At 33.9% G+C, this 23,338-nt stretch overlaps 1 protein-coding gene across 1 annotated transcript in view; it reads left to right on the top strand.

The window, feature by feature from the left end:
- The first annotated feature begins 1,198 nt into the window (after positions 1-1,198).
- Positions 1,199-23,338, top strand: part of LOC142329182 (osmotic avoidance abnormal protein 3-like) — a 77,046-nt gene continuing 54,906 nt past the window's right edge. The window contains exon 1 of the mRNA XM_075373575.1: positions 1,199-1,270. Coding sequence (XP_075229690.1) covers positions 1,199-1,270 — 72 coding nt within the window. The remainder of the gene's footprint in view (positions 1,271-23,338) is intronic.

The following is a 23,338-nucleotide window of genomic DNA, read 5'->3' as shown; positions in this document are numbered from 1 at the left end:
TTATTAATAACAATGAATGCAGTTTTCTAGTTCCCCTTTACCAATTTTAGTGTCAAAATATTTTTCAGTCTGCTGTCAGGGCTTAAAATTTTCCTAAACAGTGATTCTCCTTAACTTTTAATATCTGTGTTTAAATCCGATAACTGAGCCCCAACAACTATATTCTGGAATTTTTTCTCGCTAACTTCAAGTACCGAAGTCACATAACTTTCAATCAGCATTTTTGATATGTAAGCCATATCTTTTTCACCTTAGAAACTTACTTACTTACTGGCTTTCAGCCAGTAAGATTTGATTATCGGCAAACAATAAGTCATGTATGCAACTATCTCCCAGTTGTATTTTTACACTATTGGGTACACTTCTACAGGGACTCACAAAGTGTATGCGATAAAGAGCATCTTTGCCTCAAATATTTGTTCTAAAACGTTTAACTTTTCTATATTCACTGAGTATACAATGCAATACGACATTACAGACAACGAATAAATTGATTAAAGGAAGCACGATGAATTATGAAAATTCAACTGGCTGAGTTAAAGCCAGTCTTGAATTGACTAGTGTGAAAGAGGCAGGGCTTGATTTATTCAGGAAGAAAAAATTTTATTGCACTTTGGATTAAAACAGTATTGAAGCAGACGGCTGAATCTAGGAACGCAGGCGGGACTCATTGGGTTGGTATGAAATCAGCTTAAATTTGGCATGAAAGTTAGGTACTAAAGAAGCGGCTGGTATGTGTAAAAAAGAATGAAGATTAATTCAATATTAATAATATTGTGTATGAAAGACTATTGAGTGGAAAAATTAAGATCATACAAGTTTAGTCTTTTTGTCGTTAAGACAGATCACTGAATCTTTTTAATCGAGATTATTTATACTGTTATTTATGTCGAGAGTATTTTATGCTCTCGGTGAATAAATTCGTAAAAAACAAAATTTAAACAAATGCATATATAAAAGTTTCATAAATTTTACTTGTCTTTTGAAGTTGTTGGTAAGTTAAGCTTCATCTTTTTCTTTGTGAGAAAGTGAGAAGAGAAGCAAAACATAATATTAGGGGATATAAAAATATATAAATTTCATAATAAAGAATTTTATGATTTTTTATTTATTTATTAGTGTTACCTAGATTCCAATCTAAATATAAATTTTATGTAATTTATTTCTTTATTATTTTAATTGTTTGTTTCAGACTGGAATGGCCGAATGTGTTCAAGTAATAGTAAGATGTCGTCCTATGAACAGTAGAGAGATAGCACTCAAATGCAAGGTATATTTTCTAGAAAATATTTTTACTGGTTAAATTTTTTTTTACAGTTATTTGAACATAGAAATAGTTATTGTAATTGAAAGGTGTCTTGCTTGCGGTATGAGTTTAACTGTAACGAAGCTACAGTAATGTTTATACAAAATCATAAATATTATCTTATAACCATAAGGTTTTACATTCTTTGTCAGTGGAAGGGAAACCTTTTATAAGCCATTCCCCCACTCTCCTCTTCAACACGTGATGCTGGACCCTCCTATCGGTATTATCACAGCACCCCGTATGTCTTATCTTCATCCGCCCTTTAATTGCTGGCCCCAAACCTCAAACGTACCCCTAGGATTACTCGGAGGAAGTTATTCATCCCTTGATATCTTCTGCTAACTTGGTTCGGGTGATCTTAACCAACATCGTGGACAAATGGGCACCGTGCCAACATCGTGGGCAACACAATGAATATTATGCCCCACGGTACACTGTTGAATGTCTTTTTCACATCAGACAGGATCGTTCCCGGAATCAAATGCTATGCCTTCAGCCCGATCTGGCCTCCCAAATGTAAATGTCGGAGGTATGACCAACGTCGGCATCTTCCGGTGACATGCCCTTACGGAAGCCAAACTGGAGGTCACTAAGACCGCTAGTTGCCTCCAGTTCTTGGTTGAGCCTGTTAACCAGCACCCTCTCGAAAAGCTTACTCAGATAATTGAGCAAGCAGATCGGTCTAAAGAATGCTGGTTCGCTTTCTTGCCACCTCTTCTTCCTCAGGAATACAGCCGGGTAGACTTCCAAGATTATGGGAACCATTCCTGGTGATGGCGTAGTTTAATGCATCAACCACGTACTACGGTGCGAGCTTTACCAGCTTGACTGCCTCCTAGCGCACGCCGTCCAAGTCAGGGCTTTTAACGCGCTTGATATTACAACTCGCTTTCACGAGCTCCACACAAGAGCTCGTGAAGGGATATCGAGTGGGATATCAATGGCAGCTATTTCTTCGCGGTTTGTCTGTCCGCATCGAAGAAAGAGATCCTCCACGCAACTTAATAGAATAGTTCGTCAAGCATGGGAAGACGCCTACCAAATCTTTTGGTAACAATTTTGCAGCTGTCTCCTCACTTATGCTCCTCGAGGCCATCGACGAGTTCCCTCCAATTCTGCCGTTTGGTCCTGGAGATCTTGTACTTTTTTACATCCTGTCTAGTCTTTAAGAACTCGTCCCGCCAATAGGTACGGAGTACAATATCACCCTTCCTGTTGGCGTGTATCGTCAACATACGCTCCAGAAATTTGGCCCGGAAGGAAGCCAAAACCTCCTGACTTCAGGACGAGAGACATTCTTCTGTCCCCTTTCTAGAGGTCTGATAGCACACAGAATCGCGTTATGATCTGACACCATCTCGTCCTCCAGGACTTCCCACTCATGGTTAATAATTGGCCCCTTGAGTCACAAGAATGTTACATTAACGTTGGAGACGGACTCATCCCTTTTGATAGTAAGGGCGTCGCCTTGATTAAGGTAAGTGAATCCCACTCCGGCCGAGGTCTCAGAGAGCGTAACGTGGCGGTCACTCATTGTTCCGCCCCACAGCGGGTTTTTAGCACTGAAATCGCCTCCTGTGAAGACGGAATTGCCGACTTTCTCCTATCTTCATCATTAAACCGTCCGGGCAATGATCGAAAGTATCGAATGAACAGTTCAGCGAGATATAACAATTAAATAAAGCGCTGTCGAAGTGTCTAGCTGGGTATAGTTTGGGTCGTTGCCGATGCGAATTACGGGCAAGGCACCAGAAACCTCAATAACGGCGGCGCTGCTGCAATCATTTGCCTCACAGCGGCCAATGTCATATTTGGCAAGCTGCACAACATGAAGTCGGCTTTCTCCCGTCTTACAACCTCTCAGACCAAGTTGTAGACCCTCCGACTCTTGTTTCAGTTGATTTGGAGGGCTTCATTTCCTATTTTTATGGAACTTTTTACTTCCAGTCCTGTGGCAGGTAGCTTCGCAGGCTGCAAATTTTTTGCTTCTTTACACTCGGGCCGTTTGTGGCCTGCCTTGCCACAGTTGAAAAATGCGCCGAGTAGTCAGGTTCCTTGCAATTATAGGTAAGGTAGCCTGTATTCCAGCATCTAAAGCACTTGGATTCTTCCTCCCGTCTGACAATGTGGCAGTTTATCTACCCGATTTGGATCCTGACTATACCGTCAGGTCTGCTTCTGAGTATTGCCAAAAGTCGGCCTGAGGGATGAGTACGACGCCGAGGCTTCGTTACCAAGTGCACGCGAGACACCCCTCTTGCACATCTTGGGATCTTGGGACGTGGTCTCAGCAAGTCCTTCACGTGAAAAACAGATTTCTTATCGGTCTTCCCTCTGAAAGTCATCAGCTCCCGCAAAATGTTTCTTTATCGTCTCGCGTAGCGACTCACAGGATCGCATGCACTTTTTACGCATATCTGTGTTTCATTTTTCCTGCCTTTCCTTATGGACAGGATGTCTTTCGCCTCCTTATCGGGAGGCGAAAGACCCCCGATTCTGCTGAACTGAACTTAGGAGATCGGCGAAGGACTTCCCGTCTTGACTTGATAATCATAATCTCACAGACGTCCTGCATGGCAAACGTTATAATTTGTTGAGTCTGACTTTACCCACTTCTCGGTAAAAACAGCGAATTTCCTGTCTGAACGTCTTGACAGGTATTGTACAAGGTGACGAACACAAAGTCTGATCTTGTGTTGTGGATACGACTCCGGCATCCAGCCTAGCCATATCCGACTTCTCCATGAATTTTTTTTGATGAGCACATCTGCACCTCCCTTACGACCAGTTTGAAGTCTATGAAAGGTCTGATGCAGTGTAATTTCCTTTGCATCGCCTGCGACGAAGCCGGCGGCGGGTATGCTCAAGGACCTGACCCTGCTTCACCCGACCCTCACACTTAACGAGTGACTGAAGCTACGGGATCCTGGTGAAGACCTTCTGCACGTAGAGTAGTTCTTCATGCTAGTCGCCAGGTCAATAATAACAACTGTGTCCGCCTTATGGTAGTTGCAAAAGGATTGTTTCACGAGCCAACTCTTACAGACCCACAACCTCATTATCTGTCACCCGCTGTAAAATAACGGAGTATAGTTCGCTCCCCTTCTTCTTTGTTGTCTGGTTGGCATCTTCCGCTCTTTCTTTTGTTCTGAGGACACATTTTGATTCCTTAAAAGGGACGAGGTCATCAGCTGCTTTGAGGAGGCGGGCGCTGCTTGTTTAATTATTCTTTAGATTCTGGATTTTTTAAGTAAACGCAAAATTAAAGGTTAATACATTTTTGGCGGTTTTTCATTTGGGACTGAATCTAGGTAAAGGGATTTAAAGAATAATTAAAAATGTTTAATTTTTTTATCTTTTAGTGCATTATATGTTGTTTAATTAATTTATTCAGTGAATTGTTGGATCACATGAAAATTAAGTTTTTCCGACGATATCTCTGAAGTAATATGAAACTGAAAAATATTTTTTCTCAGGTTTGAAAATTATTTTTATCAAAAATTTGAAAACTTATCATCGATCTTCGTGAGAAAATGGCAGTATTTCATTTGAAAGGTCCCGGGTTCGAATCTTGGTCGGGCGGGAGAGTATATTCGAAAATATACTATTACAGTCAACAAACAAACAAAATTTTATTCAAATATTTTTTGGAGAATTCAAATTCGAAATTTTGCAAAATAATAGTAATCACGCTTGTCCTACAAAAGTCTTTGTACTTACTTAGGCCGTTTATTCTTTAAACACATTACGGTAATTTATTTATCTCCTAATTATAAATACTTGATAAAATAAATGAAAGATGTCATATAATTTTATATTTTTCTTTATCCTTAACAAAAATGTGAGTGTTTGTACCGTTGTTTTTTTCCCGCTTAAAACATAGGAACAGCTGAGGCAATCTGAATAATTACTTTGTTGCTATATTTATTAAATTTGGCGGATATTTTTAGTGAACACAGCAAAATTTAAAGCGAAGGTGTCATTTCTCGTTTATTAATACTTTGAGTCGCGGAGTAAATCATGTCATCTAAGAGATAAGTTAAATTTCTCTTAATGATTGAATTTTGTTTCAGTATTTAATTTATCAAAATTAGGTTAACAGTTCTTGAGATATCAGCGATTTAATAATAGACATTATTTCTGCTGATTTTTTCCATTACAAAATAATGGTGAAAATTATTATTTTTTTCATAATGTATAAGTTGGAATCTGTTCAACTAGTGAACAGTAAGCAATCCCCACCACCCACTGAGATGAGGATGATGAGAATGACAAGTAAATGAGGTGTATTCTTGTACATACCCTGCCGACCATTCTTAAGACGTCTGTTTAAATTCAAGCCCAAACCACCAACCAACCCAACCCAAACACCGAAGTACATGGGTATCCAATAGTATTCAAATCATTATAAAAACAACTAACTTTTACTGGGATTTGAACCGCTGAACCTTCGATTATGATAATCAGCTGTTAAACAACTGACTGGCGACAACTAGTTAACTAATAGATCAGATCGGTAGGCAAAAAAAAATTTAAAATATGAACTTTGTAACTATAAATAGAAATCAAATTTTATTATAAGGATTTTTAAAAACTTCGTTACATTTTATTCGAATTTGCGAATAAAAATGTAACGCGAATACAAAAAATATCTTTTTTGGCTTAGGTTGTTAACATACCTTGGCCATCAGCTCATAGTTATGCTGTCGGATTTTTTTTTTAACAAGCCAGAATCGTGTAGAATGTGTTCGAAAACTATGTTGAATTGTCATTTATTGTATCATTATTTTTTTAAACGAGTATATTCATATTGTTCAAATACGTTAAAATTTGGTTCTTTATTATGTATGCATAGAATATCAAAGCTTGTGTCACTGTTGTTTTTATTGAAGTGATTTTTGATTTGTGTCAATGAAATTGTTGTTTTGTGTCATACTTAAGGGATTATTTTACCATATCATGTTAACCCATTATCTCGAATTGTGTTTGTTTTTCAGTCTTTTTGTAAGAGGGTTCATGAATGGCAAAACCTGGATGCCCTTAAAATAGAAGATAAAAATTGCAGGACAAAAATAAGTCCTTAATGGTAAATTTCTTTATTTACCTGCTCAACATCATATTAACCAAATTTCAATCGATATAAATAGTATTTGAAACAATTTTCTTTTGAAATTTTGTTTTTTATTTCGAATCAGAACCGAGAGGTTCACGCTTCTTTTAGAAAAAGCTGTTTTTTTTTTGTTTTTTTTTTTGTAGGAGTTTTCCCTATCATCATTGTAATGTCGTTGAATTATTTCAGGCATTGAATGATATCTGAGTACATAATAAGATATAAGAGATTTGTGTGAAAACCTTTTTCGGTGTTAGAACTTCCACTTCGGTGTTAGAACAGTATTAGAACACTGCGCTTCGACGAATCGGTTAATTTGATAGTTAAGGATTCTAAGTTATGGTTGGTGGTAGTGATTGGAAGAGGCCAAACGAAGGCGATAGTTGGTTGTGTAAATACACTGATGGAAATGTCTGCCGAGACATTTGCATCTGCTGAGACATTGGCATTCTAACATAGACCAAACTGATTACAATGATGTGTTATAAAGTTTAGAGGGTCTAAAAGACGATCTCTGGTAAAGCCCATCAGGGATAAGAACTAACGGGGTAGTGTGGCGACCGGGATCGTCACAAGGCGGGTATATCCTTCTAGGGGGGGGGGGGGGTCAGGATGTAATCTCTGAAGTTGGAAACCTGCAAAATAATGCTTGTAGGAATAATATACTTATTAATATTATTCTGAGAAAGGCAAAAGTAAGTATTATTATACTTCACAGAAAAATATTTTGTAAAACACCCCCTTTGAGTTATTCCGGTAGTCCATCACCCCTGCAGTTCCTAGCCCTGAACGGCTTTACCTGCAGTTCTCAAAATGCCCTCGGACATTTCGTGTAGCAGCACTTACCGGGCTTAGATTTCCTCCCCCTCAGTTATCCTCAGTAAAAGCCTTCTTCGGGCAGTGCCTTGAGTCGGTACATAAATACCGACACATTTGTAGTGAAGTGAAGGAAATTAGTAGCATAGCCACCGAGAGAGAGAGACTGAAAATAGTACATGACGTCAGGAGAGTAGTCGCGCCGATTCGCGTGTCGTGCCAACGGTTGACCCTTTCTTCTACATTTCGAAAAGTTTTTTCATGATTTATTTAAATATTTCAGGAGATTTAACAAAATATCATTTATAAATATTTTGACTTGAAACATGTTTTTGGTAGAATTTTGACTGAGGGTTCCTTTTTGTGTAATGCTGTAGCTAAGAATTAATACCGAAGGAATACCGGGTAACTCAGATTGTTTATATTTTTGTATTAATTTTTTCCTCTAATGTTTCTGTTGTTAATTTTGATAAAAATTTTGAATATAACTATGATTTGTCTGATGGTATTTGCTGGAAAAGATATGGAAAAAATTTTTATTGTAATAACTGTAAAGCCTACATATAACCGGCAAGATAAATTAAAGGTGGTTATTCAATTTTTGACTTTAATAAGTAAAAAGTCGATGAATTATACAATTTATTTAAAATAAAAATCTAAAATCTATTATCTATTTCAGCTTTTTTATATTAATTTTTTATAATGTTTTTTTTTTTTTTTTTTGTAACGTTGCAGTATGGTTATGATATCGTGTACCATGTAACCTGATAAGTGTGGAATTAGGTCGTTTAACGCTCGAAGGGTCATTTATCAGTTTCATCGAATAACAACAGACAATATTGCTTGTTTTTTTTTCAAATATATCGTACATTCAATCGATCAGCAAAATATTGGTATGACGTAATCAAATCAGTTTGGCAATCTGGGGTCGTTAGTAGCTAACTATACAATGATTTAATATAGCTATTATTGAAGCCCTAATGGATATTTGTTTTGTACAACCACTTTTTTACGTGATTTAAATTTGTAAATCGTAAAATTTGCCATTTATTTCTTTGTAATCTTCATTTGATTTAGAAAGGAGGTATTAACTTAAATGTAATGGTTTAAGATTAATGCAATAAACACTGTTTTACTTATAAATACATACAGCTTGGGTGATATTTAAGTATACAAACAGCTTTATACTGCTTATCTAAAAGGTATTTGGAGGCTGAAAGAAATGGGGTTCTACATAGTTGAAAAAATCTGCATTTTTTGGGGTTTTTAATTTTTGTCCGCCATATTGAATCAAACTTTTTTTTTTAATAGGAAGGTTAATCATATGTTCATATAAATCATATGACACATGATTTCGATTTTAAATTTTGACAAGAAAAACAATGGTAAAACCCGTTTTTCTGTTAATGCCTTCGTTATCGAATTATAAACATTCAAAGTTGCAACAACGGAAAAATTGTGTTAATAAAACGAGGTAAACACGCTGCATGAACAATTTTATTGCATTTTACATTCAAAATGCGTATAATAACAAACTTTAAACAGTACTATGATATTGATAATAATAAACTATAATAGTTTACAACACAACAAATTAAACAGCTATACAGAGTGTTTCTAAAATAGTGGGCTGGCTATACTTTTTCGGATTCTACTTGTAAAACTAAACAAAAATATCCTTAGGAAAAGTGGTAAGTTCTTCTTCGTTCTCCCCCTGTTCACCATTTTGTTATTTTTATATAAAAATTTATATCTCAAGTTCGGAAGGACGAATCACATTAATATTTGGTAAGCGTCTTGGTAATAAAGTTTTAAAATTAGCAAAAAGTCAGGACTTAAATACCTTCGAAAATTACAAAATGGCGGCCATGTTTATTTTTCAATCCGTTATATCTCCATAAATATTAGTTTTTTTCAATATTTATGTTATTTGTTAAAATATTAAGCCTCTTATTTTGAACAAAATTAAATTTTATTTTTTTAAATAGTTTAACAAGTAGTCAAGTTATGGGAGAAAACTGATGTAATTTTGTGTCAATTATTAGGTCTATTATTGTGACAAAGTTATTACTTAATTTGTTACTAATTTACAATATCAAAATTAACAATAAATAAAAACAATTAATATTTCATCGAAGTGGAGGACATGAAAACAGACACATAATTACAACATCAATTTTCTGCCATAATTCGGCTTATGGCAGGTGTTAACCGATGTTAACCGATTTAAAAAAATAAAATGTCTTTTTGTTCAAAATAAAAGGCTTAATATTTTAGCAAATAATATAAATATTGAAAAAAACTAATATTTATGGAGATATAACGGATTGAAAAATAAACATCGCCGTCATTTTTTAATTTGCGAAGGTATTTAAGTCCTGATATTTTGCTAACTTTAAAACTTTATTACCAAGACGCTGACCAAATATTAATGTGATTCGTCAATCCGAACTTGATATATAAATTTTTATATAAAAATAGCAAAATGGCGGATGGTGGGAGAACGAAGGATTACCATTTTCTTAAAAATATTTTTTGTTTAGTTTTACAAGTAGAATCCGAAAAAATATACCCAGCCCGCCATTTTAGAAACACTCTGTATATCAACTGATATTATATTATTTTCTGGTCTGCAATACATCTAATGATTTCGCATCAGTTGTGATAGTTAGTTCTTAGTCTACCGGTGCGAGGACGAATCTGTACAGTAACGGTTTCTTCAAATCGCTGTTGTGTCTTGATCACAGTCGATTTTCTTATCGGTTATCTGTTTGTAATTCTATTCTAAATAAATCACATACCTCTTTTAAACGCCGAACTCTGTCACCATACCGTAACTCTGTCACCGTACATCATTAAGAGAATTATTCTTTCGGTTTCGCTTAAAGAAGGAATTGTTATTCGAAGATTTAGAATTTAATTAAATTTTTATTTAATTTTATACTAATACATTTTATTTATTTTAAATGAAATTTTATACTAATAATTTTTATTTTAACTAATAATAAAACTTTCACAAAAAAAACAACTTTGAACCACAGGCCTATAATTTAATTTTTACTAGCACTATTAAATTTTACCATTTTAAGTATGTTGAAGTAAAAAGATGAAATGATGAGTTAATAAGTTGTGTTGTTTCAACGTAATACAAATTGTTGTAAATTAACAGCTGATAAGTAACAAATATCAGCTGATATTAACACCGGTTTAACTTTTATTTAGAAAATAATATCAGTTGATATAGCCATTTAATTTGTTGTTAGTTATTGTTTATTATTATCAATATTGTAGCGTTGTTTAAAGTTCTTTATTTTATGCATTATGAATGTAAAATGCAATAAAATTGTTGTTTTACCTCGTTTTATTGTTACACCAATTTTCCGTCATTGCAAGTTTGAATGTAACTCGACAAGGAAGATAAGGAAGGATAAGGTTTATAACTCGATACGGAAGGCATTAACAGAAAAACGGGTTTCACCATAGTTTGTCTTGTAAAATATTAATCGAAATCATGTATCATATGTCTACCTTGCTATTTAAAAAAATTAAGTTTCATTCAATATGACGGAAAAAATTAAAAACCCACCATAATACAGATTTTTTTTAACTATGTGGAATCCCATTTCTTTCTACCTCCAAATGTCTCTAGATATGCATTATAAAGCTGTTTCTATACTTAAATATCACCTGGTTTATATGTATACTTGTTTACGGTAGTATATATATATATATATATATATATATATATATATATATATATATATATATATATATATAAACTATATAAGTTAGACTTTCTAATGCAATTCATTAGGTCAACAACCACACAAACAAAATCAAAAGCAGAAAACTTCGACGTTTCGTCCAAGATGTAGGACTTTATAAAGACAAACCACAAATGACAAAAACGGAATGGAAGTGGCGGGAGTATCACCATTTCTCCCTACGAATCGCAGAGCCTGGACAAAGTCCCTTGCTGCTGTGTGATTCTGTAATCGGGCGTGTTTCAAGGGTTTTCTTTTAATGTCGGTTATAGGTTTTAAGTTTTATTTATGGACGGATTTGGTGATTTGCGTTCTCATCCGTTTGGACCAGCATTTTCAATTTATTACGGGGTCTGATCGTGGGAGATTAAGCTTTTTTGAGCCTGGTGCTCCCGGCGTGATTCCCTTTCAGACCGTCCGCTGAAGTCCTTTCGGTACTAGCACTTTATGGGCTAGCAGGAATACGCCAAAACGGGGCCCTAATTGTTTGGAGGGAGCATTGCGCCCCATTCTCCGGAGGGAATCGTATGTACTAATTAAATTAAATTGTAAGTTTTAAGGATATGTGGATAAAGGGTTACAGATCTTCATTTTCGTCTTCTGTGGCTGCCCTTCACGTTGCTACTCTGCTGGGTTCTACAAATGACAAAAAGTAACACAAGAAAACACATCTAAAACCCCCCCACTACTAAAAATCTGCGTGTAATGTATGTTTTTTGTTTGGGTTGTAACTTAATATTATCATTGGAATGGTGGTCGGAGTATCTTCGAAAATGATAACATTTTTAATAGCGGGGGTTTTGGTTTTTATTAGATTACATGGTGGGGGATTTATAAGTGTTTGCTTGTGTTGTTTGTCATTGTATTTTTTTTCATTTGTCTTGATAAAGTACTTCATCTTGGACGAAACGTCGAGGTTTTCTGCTTTTGTTTTTGTTGTTTTGTTTGTTTGGTTGTTGACCTAATGAATTGCATTAGAAACTTTTCTAACTTATTTATTTTTTTTATTTTTGTCTAACCAAAGAATAGAGTTTAGTTATATATATATATATATATATAGTATATAAGCGTATATTATTTTATTTATTTTGAGTATAAAATCTACTAGTATATGCAATAACATTTTACGATTCGTGCGTTTACTAATCCTAATAACATCAAAATTAAAAATTAAAATTAAAATGTGTAATAGAATATTAAATTAGGTAATAAAAATTAAACTAGACATAAACAAAACGTTAATATTTCTTAAAATTGTTAAATGCCGTGAATGTACATTTTAGGATAATTTTATAAGAGATCTTTAATAAGGTAACAAAAACTTGATAATACAGGTGTACAACTTAAAAGAAACCCCTATAAATAATATTTATTGGCAATCCCTTACATAATAATTTACAGAAAGTGTTGAAAATGACGTCCATCCAGTTCTATGCATTTGTCAAAATTTGTCTGTCGTGCTGGCTAATTTTGTTAGCTGCATCCTGTCTATTTCCTGGATGACATCGGCAATGTTTGTCTTAATTTCCTGCAGGGGTGTGGATTGCTTGTATAAACAATTTTTGTTAAGTAACCCCTCGGAAAGAAGTCTCGACTAATCAGATCAGGGGATTTTGGTGGCCGTAATCCTTTAGAAATGATTCTTCCTCCGAAAAACTCCTGTAGCATCTCCATAGTAGAGGGCTCTATGGCAAGTGGGCGCTGTTCTACTGCAACCAGTAGTCACGCTCATCCTCTTGCAGTAAGGCTATAAACTGTTGGATAAAATCTTGGTAAAAATCCAGTTTTCCACAGCTTCTACAGTTTAAAAAAAAAAAAAAACACGGGTCCTGTTATTCATCGCCTTGAAACCGCACACCACAAGCCTATTTTTTGTGGATGTAGGGGAAATTCAAAGAAAATGTCCTGGTTTTCAGTACTCCAGATCCGGTAGTTCTGACTGTTAACATACTCATCAAGGTGAAACCACGCTTCTGTGAAAAAAGTTTGATCTAAAATGCCATGTTGCCGCTAATTAAGTTTTTGAAACATTGACCTTAGTGGTCCCTTTTAACATAATCAGCATTAGTTAGTTCATGGAAAACCTGCATTTGATACCGATAACATTTCAACATTCTCCTTTCAAAAATTTCAACATTTCAAAATATGAATTACATACGTATCACCTAGGGTGTTTCAGGGTGTTTTGGCCAAACTTAAGGAAGACTTAGGACATTAAAATAAACAAAAAAGGTAATTAAGGAAAATGCTTTAAGTTAATTTGATTTTCCTTCTTTACGCTGTTTTGTATTTTTTTTCAGTAAAATTCTATATCTTAAGAACACATTGAGGTATTATAAAAATTACAATACCTCAATTCGAAATTTGGTATACATGTACCGAAAACATCTTCAAAATAAATAAGTTTAAAAATTTCAAAATAGCAGCTATTACACTTTTTTAATCATTAACAACTCCGTAAATACTAGTTTTTCCTTCATTCCTGTTTTAACTTTTAGTAATGTAATTATTCCTAATTTAATTTGTTTTCTAGACATCCTCTTTCACCGGAATCTATAATGTAATCGCTGAGTTGAACCATCGCAACACACAGAGAGTTTCTGCTGGATCCCTAGCCACTTGGGAATTCCGCGTAATAAACGTGCAGATTCGCTGCTAAAGACGCGTGTAGTCAACCGTTCTTCATCATTCGTGGTACTACTTCCTACTTTATTAATTGTGTAAAACTCACTCTTCGAGCAAAGTGGCAAGGTAGTTGGACTGCTACAGTGAATAATAAACTCTGACACATCAAAGATAATGTGTTGCCATGGGAATCTTCATAGAGAAAAATTCACCGAGAGGAGGTGGTCCTTTGCCGATTGCGGTTAGGACATAACAGAGTTACCCACGGGTATCTGATGTCAGGAGAAAATACACCCCTCTGTGTACGACGTAATTGCCGCTTGAATGTGCGCCACATCCTTGTGGATTGCATATGTTACGCGGCCTTAAGTCGAAATTTAAATTACCGAGGAATATTCGCCACATCCTAGGCAATGATAAGGATATACTAGATCGGGTATTGTTACTTTACGAACTATCGGTATGCTCCATAAAATTTAATGTTATCTAACGATAAAGTTTGATTTTATTTTGTAATTCGTGTTGTATATTTTATATTAATGGTTACATTTCTTTTATTATTTAAGTTTTATTCTTGTTATTATGATACTTTTTCATCTTATTTTATTGATATTTTTCTTATTCGAGAAGGGGAATCTCTTGTAGTTTTTTCTGGGCGATTATAACGCGTAAAGAATTATAGCACAACATTATTAAACTACATACTTATTTCGATCCGCTTTAACAATTTCAGCCTTATTTCAGCTGTTTACTAACCGATTTGAACAAATGAGCTGTTTTTTGTTCCCAGTAAAATTCATTTTATATAATAAATCATAATTCGGTAACAGTAATTTTTTCGAAACACTAATATTTTTAACGATTGAAAAATATTATAATGGCCGCGATTTTGGTTTTTCAGACTTATTTGTAGAAGTCTTTAATGGATTTATTTTTTGTCATCAGTCATTTAACTGGTTTGATGCAGCTCTCCAAGATTCCCTATCCAGTGCTAGTCGCTTCATTTCAGTATACCCTCCAGATCTTACATCCCTAACAATTTGTTTTACATATTCCAAACGTGGCCTGCCTACACAATTTTTCCCTTCTACCTGTCCTTCCAATATTAAAGCGACTATTCCAGGATGCCTTAATAAATCTGTCTCTTCCTTTAACTATATTTTTCCAAATGCTTCTTTCTTCATCTGTTTGCCGCAATACCTCTTCATTTGTCACTTTATCCACCCATCTGATTTTTAACATTCTCCTATAGCACCACATATCAAAAGCTTCTAATCTTTTCTTCTCAGATACTCTGATTGTCCAAGTTTCACTTCCATATAAAGCGACACTCCAAACATACACTTTCAAAAATCTTTTCCTGACATTTAAATTAATTTTTGATGTAAACAAATTATATTTCTTACTGAAGGCTCGTTTAACTTGTGCTATTCGGCATTTTATATCGCTCCTGCTTCGTCCATCTTTAGTAATTCTACTTCCCAAATAACAAAATTCTTCTACCTCCATAATCTTTTCTCCTCCTATTTTCACATTCAGTGGTCCATATTTGTTATTTCTACTACATTTCATTACTTTTGTTTTGTTCTTGTTTATTGTCATGCGTTAGTTCTTGCGTAGGACTTCATCTATGCCGTTCATTGTTTCTTCTAAATCCTTTTTACTCTCGGCTAGAATTACTATATCATCAGCAAATCGTAGCATCTTTATCTTTTCCCCTTTTACTGTTACACCGAATCTAAATTGTTCTTTAACATCATTAACTGCTAGTTCCATGTAAAGATTAAAAAGTAACGGAGATAGAGAACATCCTTGTCGGACTCCCTTTCTTATTACGGCTTCTTTCTTATGTTCTTCAATTGTTACTGTTGCTGTTTGGTTCCTGTACATGTTAGCAATTGTTCTTCTATCTCTGTATTTGAACCCTAATTTTTTTAAAATGCTGAACATTTTATTCCAGTCTACGTTATCGAATGCCTTTTCTAGGTCTATAAACGCCAAGTATGTTGGTTTGTTTTTCTTTAATCTTCCTTCTACTATTAATTTGAGGCATAAAATTGCTTCCCTTGTCCCTATACTTTTCCTGAAACCAAATTAGTCTTCTCCTAACACTTCCTCCACTCTCCTCTCAATTCTTCTGTATAGAATTCTAGTTAAGATTTTTGATGCATGACTAGTTGGATACATTAGTATGTATATTGATACATTAGTTGGACTTTAATGGATACATTTTGTAAATTTTCAAAACAAAAGTAGTAGAAAATAAAATGTTCGTGTTTACAGATTCATCAATCCATACTTCTATAGTTTTAAAATGTTTTATTAAAATATTACGATTTTTGACCTCGCAAAATGTTACATTAAGATTTTTTTGCTTTAAACCTATTGTTCCTCTGTTACGCTATACTACAAGTAAAGTATGGTACATAATACAAACAGTGTTATCTGTTGTTTTTCGGAAAGTATGGACATTTCATTATTCAACTAATCCCTGCTGTGTAGGAAGTGAAAGTGAGTGAAAAAGGCAAAGGGAAAACCACCTTTTTCCTCATTTTCTCTCATAAGTATAATACTAAATGTAATGTAATTAGTTAATGCTTTTTGGAGTGATTGTTTTCTCGTCAGGTAGCCGTCTAGTTACAACATTTGACCTATTTACGTTTAGTTAGTATAACTGCAATTAGTCAGTGACATACTTGCTTGGTATAATCTTACGCTTATTATAGAGGTTAAAATATTGTTTATGTGAAGTCACATATGACAATATGTGCATATAAAAAAAGTATGGTACTACATTTTGTGTCATGTATATATTAAATTATTACCATTCTATATTGTACTTAATATCATTTGCCTAATAATACTCTAGTGGTTTTATGCATTAATGTATAGTTCTTTTGATTTTTTTTTTTTTAGATTAGGAGCAGTAGGTAAGTGAACTGTACTGAATGGCAACAATATAAAATAAATAAATAAGCGATATTTTTTTAAATAGTATATTAATTTACTGTGTAAAAATGAATGATTTATATGATATCTATAATGAACAGTATATCGTACGCGACGAGATATCAATTTATACAATCAACAATAGAATAAATCAATAAGTGAACTTAAAAAAGTGCAACAAATTTTGCTACGCTAGATTTATATTTTCGCTCAATGTATATAAGTCATGGACGCTTGAGAAGTACTATTCATACTTTTCAGTCAATGAAGTTCTTGCCACGTCATACTTTGGAATTTTCCGTAATTCGGCTCTATAATTTTTCACCCCTTTGTGTTCACTGCCACTGCCATCTAACAGTGCACCACATGCTTGTGGATTGTATCTGTTATGCGGCATTGCGTCGCAAATTTAACCTACGGGCTAACATGCGAACTATTCAAGGGGATAAAGAAATGTTGTTACCTTATGTTTTTGTTTTTTCTTAGGGCCGTCCGTTTACATTTAAATATTTGAATTACTGTAGTGAGTTTCAGCTATTCATGCCAATTGCCGTAAAACAAATGGTTATTTTTTATGTTAATTGAGATATATCATGTGAAAATATATCTTTATTACAACAAATATGTGGTGCCCGGGCGATAACAATGCGGCAGTATTTTTCGCTCCCCCCAAAAAAATTATTATTATTATTATTCATTTTCGCCCATAAATACAATGTTTGAACTTGAATGTTTCATGATTATGCGATCCTAAGTTGTTTTCTTCTTCTTTTTCTCTTCCCAAAATCTCTTCTTCATTCTTTGAACTTCATTCTTGTTACCTTTGTTCTGTCCACTTTGCTCCTGTTTTCTTCTTTTCTTTTACTTCAAATTTTGTGTTCATAATTTTGTTTCTAACTTTTCTTCTTTCTCCCATCATTTCCATGTTGATCCCTGCTTGTCTTCGATTTTTTTCTATTTTGTGATGCCAACTGGTTTTCCTGATTCAGCCGATCAATATACCAAAGATTCTCCTCGTGAGTCTGTTTTTGTTCACTCACTGTATATGCCCGTAGAATGTAAGTCTGCGTTTTTCTGATCATGTTTGTGAGTGTGTCCGTTCGTTCATGTAATTCTCTGGTTGGTTTCTTCATCCATATTCCATCGGTATGTACTGCTCCAAAAAAAACATTTTCTAAGTATTTCCCATTTTATTTTTTCAGTTTCTGTGATATTTGATGCTCCAGTTGTGGTAGTTTCTGATGCGTACAATGCCTATATTGTATATATATATGTATATATATATATATATATAATTTTTCATCATCTTTAAATACACGGAGATGAAATATTATAGTTCCATATCCTTAATAACAATAAATAATAAAGGCCTATGAATAAATACTAAAAACCTTCTTTTTTTGTTTTTGTTATAGATGAGTCTGAGAAATGCCATTTATGCACCTCCCCCCCCCTCCATAAATGGGGGAGTGTCGGACTCGCACGGGTTCGGCTAGATGTTATTAAGAGCCTTTAGGGTCCAGGGATTCAGAGTCCCCTTGCTTCATCACCATTACCCATCCGCACAAGTGCAGACGCACGATGGCTCCACAGGGGTCTGTCCTTCGCCCCTTCACTTTCAAGTCACTTTCTTCGCCTGAGTCTCAGTTCTTTTGTATGGAACATACAAAAGACCTTGCTGGTGATCTTCAGTCCTCTTACTGATCTGGGTCCTAAATCAGGCTCTATCCCATTCTCTAGCTTCTCTCGCTTTAGTTTTCAGGGTACTCCTTGCTAGGTGTACTACCTCGTTCCGTTCTTCCTGTCAACATGTATGGAAATGATTCTTCCGGAGAAAGCCAGCTTAACCCGACATCTTGTCCGACCACATCTCACCGCTGGCATTGGTAGATGGTGTGCTCAACGGTATCCTCAAGATCGCAGTACCAGATGCTCTCCTACCAAATCGATGCAGAAATACTAAAAACCTATGTTAACGAATTATCCAATTATTTCTAAGCAAAACTTCAAACCTATTTTTAAAAAAAAATCAGTAATTTTTGGGCTTGTCGATTTTGGCCGTTAATTTCTTTGATTCTTATTTTTAGCTAGATGGTTTTGTAATGATTCCCCTAATACTCTTATTTGACGGAGAGATGTAATTTTATGTAGAATATTAAAATTTCAAACTGGACTAATGGTTATTATATATGTTATTTTAAAGAGTTCATTGAGACGAGAAAAATGATACAATTAAAACTAAAATCTGATATCCCAATCCAAAATGGCGGCCAACAATGTATTTGTTTTTGATAGCAAGAACTATAGTTGTAAGGGTCCTTTTAATTTTTTTTTGAGATATCCCGATTCTCTCTTTGGAAATCTTTCCCGAGAGTCTAACTCAGTAAGCCTCAATTGAGAGTATTCGGTCTTCTCGGGAGGGGGGGGGGAGCAGGAGCGACTCAAAAATTTTAAATTGGACATATGATCATGTGGTACTTGTTTTAAAGGTCGTTGCGAGACAAGAAAATTGGTATAAAAAATTAAATTCTGACTATTTAAACTATTTAGACTATTTTAATTAAAAATTGAAAAATTAATTAAAATTTTTCAAATACTTCAATTAAATAATTTTACTTTTTTTCTTAAAATAAAAAAATCTGATGTGAACTCCACATGACTTCCTTGTACGCCCATTAAATTACATATACACTTTTTTTTTAAATTTAAAAGTACATAAAATTTTATTTCATTAATAACTTCTGATGTTTTTTCAAAAAAAGTTTTTTATGTTATTATTGAATTATTATTTACTGTAAAGTTTTTTTTTACTATCAGAGGTTAATAATTATTAATAAATCAATATATTTAGATTAAAAAAGAAAGTTAAAAAAAAAAAATGTAATGAAGTCGGATTCGAACCGATGTGCCTTCCATTGTAAGATCCAAATATTTCATTAATAAAAATGTTATTTGGCTATATCTCTGGAACCAATGAAAATAAGTACTACTTATGATATATGATTGAGAAGCTCTCAATGAGTGTTTATTTCTGCAGTTAAGAAAAACTCCAAAATTCAAACTTTTGGACTTAGGGCTTTTTTGGACACTTTTGGTCCAGTAGATTGGAATCAAAAGAGAAGGTGCACAATTAGATGTTACAGCAGTTCTAAATCGAAAATTTCAACATCCTACGGCTAATAGTTTTTGAGTTATTGCGAGATACATTCGTACGTACAGACGTCACGTCGAAACTAGTCAATGGATTCAGGGATGGTAAAAATGAATATTTCCGCTGAAATCTGAAAATCGAAATTTTTCGCGATCACAATGCTTCCTTTAGTTCGCACAAGGAAGAAAAATTGGAATCGACCAAGTAATCAGCATCGTTACTCGATTTATTTTCAATTGAAACACACGGGATTTTTTCAACCATAATTAACCGGAATAGTAACTAATCTAGTTACTGTGGGACTTTGATGCGTTCAATAAAAAAAAACAAGAATGCTAAGCGAAGAACTGTATTGCGCATAAAATTTCATTTTTATTCAGAATTCTTAAACATAATTATTCATAAACTCTTATTTATGTAATAAATTGAATTTGCAGGTACGGAAGGTGTCGAAAACCCTATTTTAAAGATTATAGGCGTAGCGTCGCTGCCTTTCTTTCAAGTTGTTTGTACTATAGTCGGTAAAGTTGAATAACTGGTCCTGATTTTTTTGTTGAACCGAATACACTGTTATATCTTGCTAAAACCATCATCATCACTCACAGGGAAATCAATTTTTTACTAGTATCAAAATACATGGAATTTTTTATTTGATCATAGCCATAAGAAACAACAGATAATTCGAAACAACAAATCATACGAAAAAATGTATATATCTGTTGGGATAAAGTAAATTATTGATTTCTTTACTTTTGGTTTATATAGTAATGCAATATATTTACGAAGGTTATTTGATATTAAATATTAAAAAGATAACTTGTTGTTACCTTGTAAACTTATACAGCATTTAGTCAAATAATTTTTTAATGAATATACCTATATAAAGAAAAAATGAATGTCGTAATAAAAATCGTGCTACGATTAAATCTTTTTTATGAAATTTAAAAGAAAAGCAATTCATATTTCTTGGAAAAATAATAAATTTGTAATATTTTTTATTTTATTTATTTACAGGAAATGAGAAACAGTTGCCAGTAGTATGTGGTTTAAAAATTGTTAAAATTAACCTTAACACTACCAAATGTCACGCAACGAATTATCGTTCGTATGGAATGGTATGACCTGACCTTCAAAATAATGATAATAATTTTATCAAGTGGTTTCTATGACGTCTTTTGTTGTTTTTGTTGTGAAGGTAGTGTTGATGAACTAAAGGGGTGTTCATCTACCTACACTTTATGTTATTGTTGTTGTCTGTTACCTACCGGCATATCAAATATCATTTTATATATTAATAAAATAAAATTACGATTTAAGTGTTTAGAAAAAACCAACAGTTGGACAATGACAGTAATATAAAATCAAATCAATATCGTATTGATTCGTAAACTAAATAATTGTTGAAGGTCAGGTTCTTATATTAGAAGTGTAAAAACAAATGCAAAGTCGTACTGTTCTTTTATAATTAATTATTTACTTCGGAGAATACATTAATAAATAAATAACTAAAAACCAACAAAGAAAATAAACATGTAATTAACTCTAATGCCCAATATATTTTTATACTAATTCAAAATACTGAGTTGATTATTTACTAAGAAAATTAGTTTATCGGATATTAAACCGTCTGTCACAATAGGGTGGTAGTTTTTAGCGATATTATTTTAAACTAGACGATGTAAATATTTCATTCGAATTTAATTATATAATAATATTCTGTTTTTGAAGTATCGAACTAAGTGGTGAAGATGAAATCCCATCCACATGTGGGCTAATGGTAGTTAATGTCTTACAATTCAGATAAAATGACAAACTGTTCTATCTATGATTTTACAAGACGTCAGTTCGAATGGGAGTAGAAATATATTACTCATCAGAGTTTAGAAAGCTTAGTTGACGCTTAGGATGGGGATGAATTGTAGAACCGCGACTGGATTCTTGGTATTAACGACGTCACTTTACTTTATTCCCTCCACTGTACTATTAGCAATGTTACTGCTAAAGATATCCTAGGTAGAAATACTTTAAATTTGTGTGTTTCCGTTTTCTAAACTTTTGACGAATCATACTCAACTGCTGTATTGTCATTTTTCTAATAGCCTGCTTGTTCTGCGATCGTATGATTTGAAAGAGAAAACGTCTCTTAGAGTTGAGATATGGTTGTGATTTAAAATAAATTTGCCTGAATCTGTTTCTACATGTGGAGAGATTTTGTACATATTTCCGCCTTCAAGGTAACTTTTTCGATGTCACTAATCGCCTCGCCAAAAATAAAGATTGATTAGAATTGCCAAATTAAATTTTCTTGTAATTTTTAAAGCTTAAAGAATGAAAAAAAAACAAATACTAATTATTTGGTTTTTAAACACGAATACTTTGCACAATTACAGCAAAAAGGTTAATCGTTCATTTTCCATCTATCCGGCATTCGAGTCGGACATAGTAGCTTTTGTGGAATTATTCACAAAGATTGTTATGAAGAACTAGACCAAAATGATAATTATTTCTTACTAATCCATGAGAATCATCAAGGAATGACCGGTAGTGATCATTTCGTACTGATCGTAGGACTTTTACTCGTCATGTACTCGAAACTGAAAGCACGCAGGAGGAAAATTTAGTATTGAGTAGCCGATGTGATAGGTGAAGATTACGCATGCACTGTGGGCAACTGCATTACAATGAATTTGATTAAAAAATTTTCTTTTCTATCTGTTTAGCCTCCGAAACCACCGTAAGGTATTACTTCAGAGAATGGTATGTATGAATGTAAATGAAGTGTATTCTTCTCTTATACAGTCTCAGATCAACCATTACTGAGATATGCGGTTAACTGAAACCCAACCACCGAAGAACGCCGACCTCCGTGACGCGAATGGTAGCATCTCGGCCTTTCATCCGGAGGTTCCGGGTTCGAATCCCGGTCAGATATTTTCACACATGCTACAAATCATTCATCTCATCCTTTGAAGCAGTACCTAACGGTGGTCCCAGAGGTTAAAAAAAATATATATATATGTATATATAAAACCACCAAAGAACACCGGTATCCATGATTTACTATTCAAATCTGTATAAAAGTAACTGTCTTTTGTAGGATTTAAACCTTAGAACTCTTGGCTTTGAAATTAGCTGATTTACTATGACGAGTTCACTACTAGGACAATCCAGAGATAGAATTAAAAAACCTCTCCCTTTTTCTCTTTAGCCTTCGAAACCACCATAAGGTATTACTTCAGAGTATGAATGAGGATGATGTGTATGAATCACATTCAAAATGAAGTGTAGTCTCAGGTCGACCATTCCTGAGATGTGAGGTTAATTGAAACCCAACCACCAAAGAACACCAGTACCCACAATCTAGTATTCATATTCATATAAAAGTAACTGTCTTTACTAGGATTTGAACCATAGAAGTCTCAACTTCAAAATCAGCTGATTTGGAATGTTGAGTTCACAACTAAACCAAACCGATGGGTTCGCTTAATTAACTTATTTCTTTTTTTTATCCTTTGGGACCACTGTTAGATATTGCTTCAGGAAATGTAACGTGTAAAAATGCTATGCTTAACCGTGATTCGAAGCCGGGACCTCCGGATGAAAGGCCAAGCTTA

The sequence above is a fragment of the Lycorma delicatula genome, chromosome 8 (genome assembly GCF_047948215.1).
Source record: "Lycorma delicatula isolate Av1 chromosome 8, ASM4794821v1, whole genome shotgun sequence".
NCBI lineage: Eukaryota > Metazoa > Arthropoda > Insecta > Hemiptera > Fulgoridae > Lycorma > Lycorma delicatula.
This window is presented reverse-complemented; position numbering and strand designations above follow the sequence as displayed.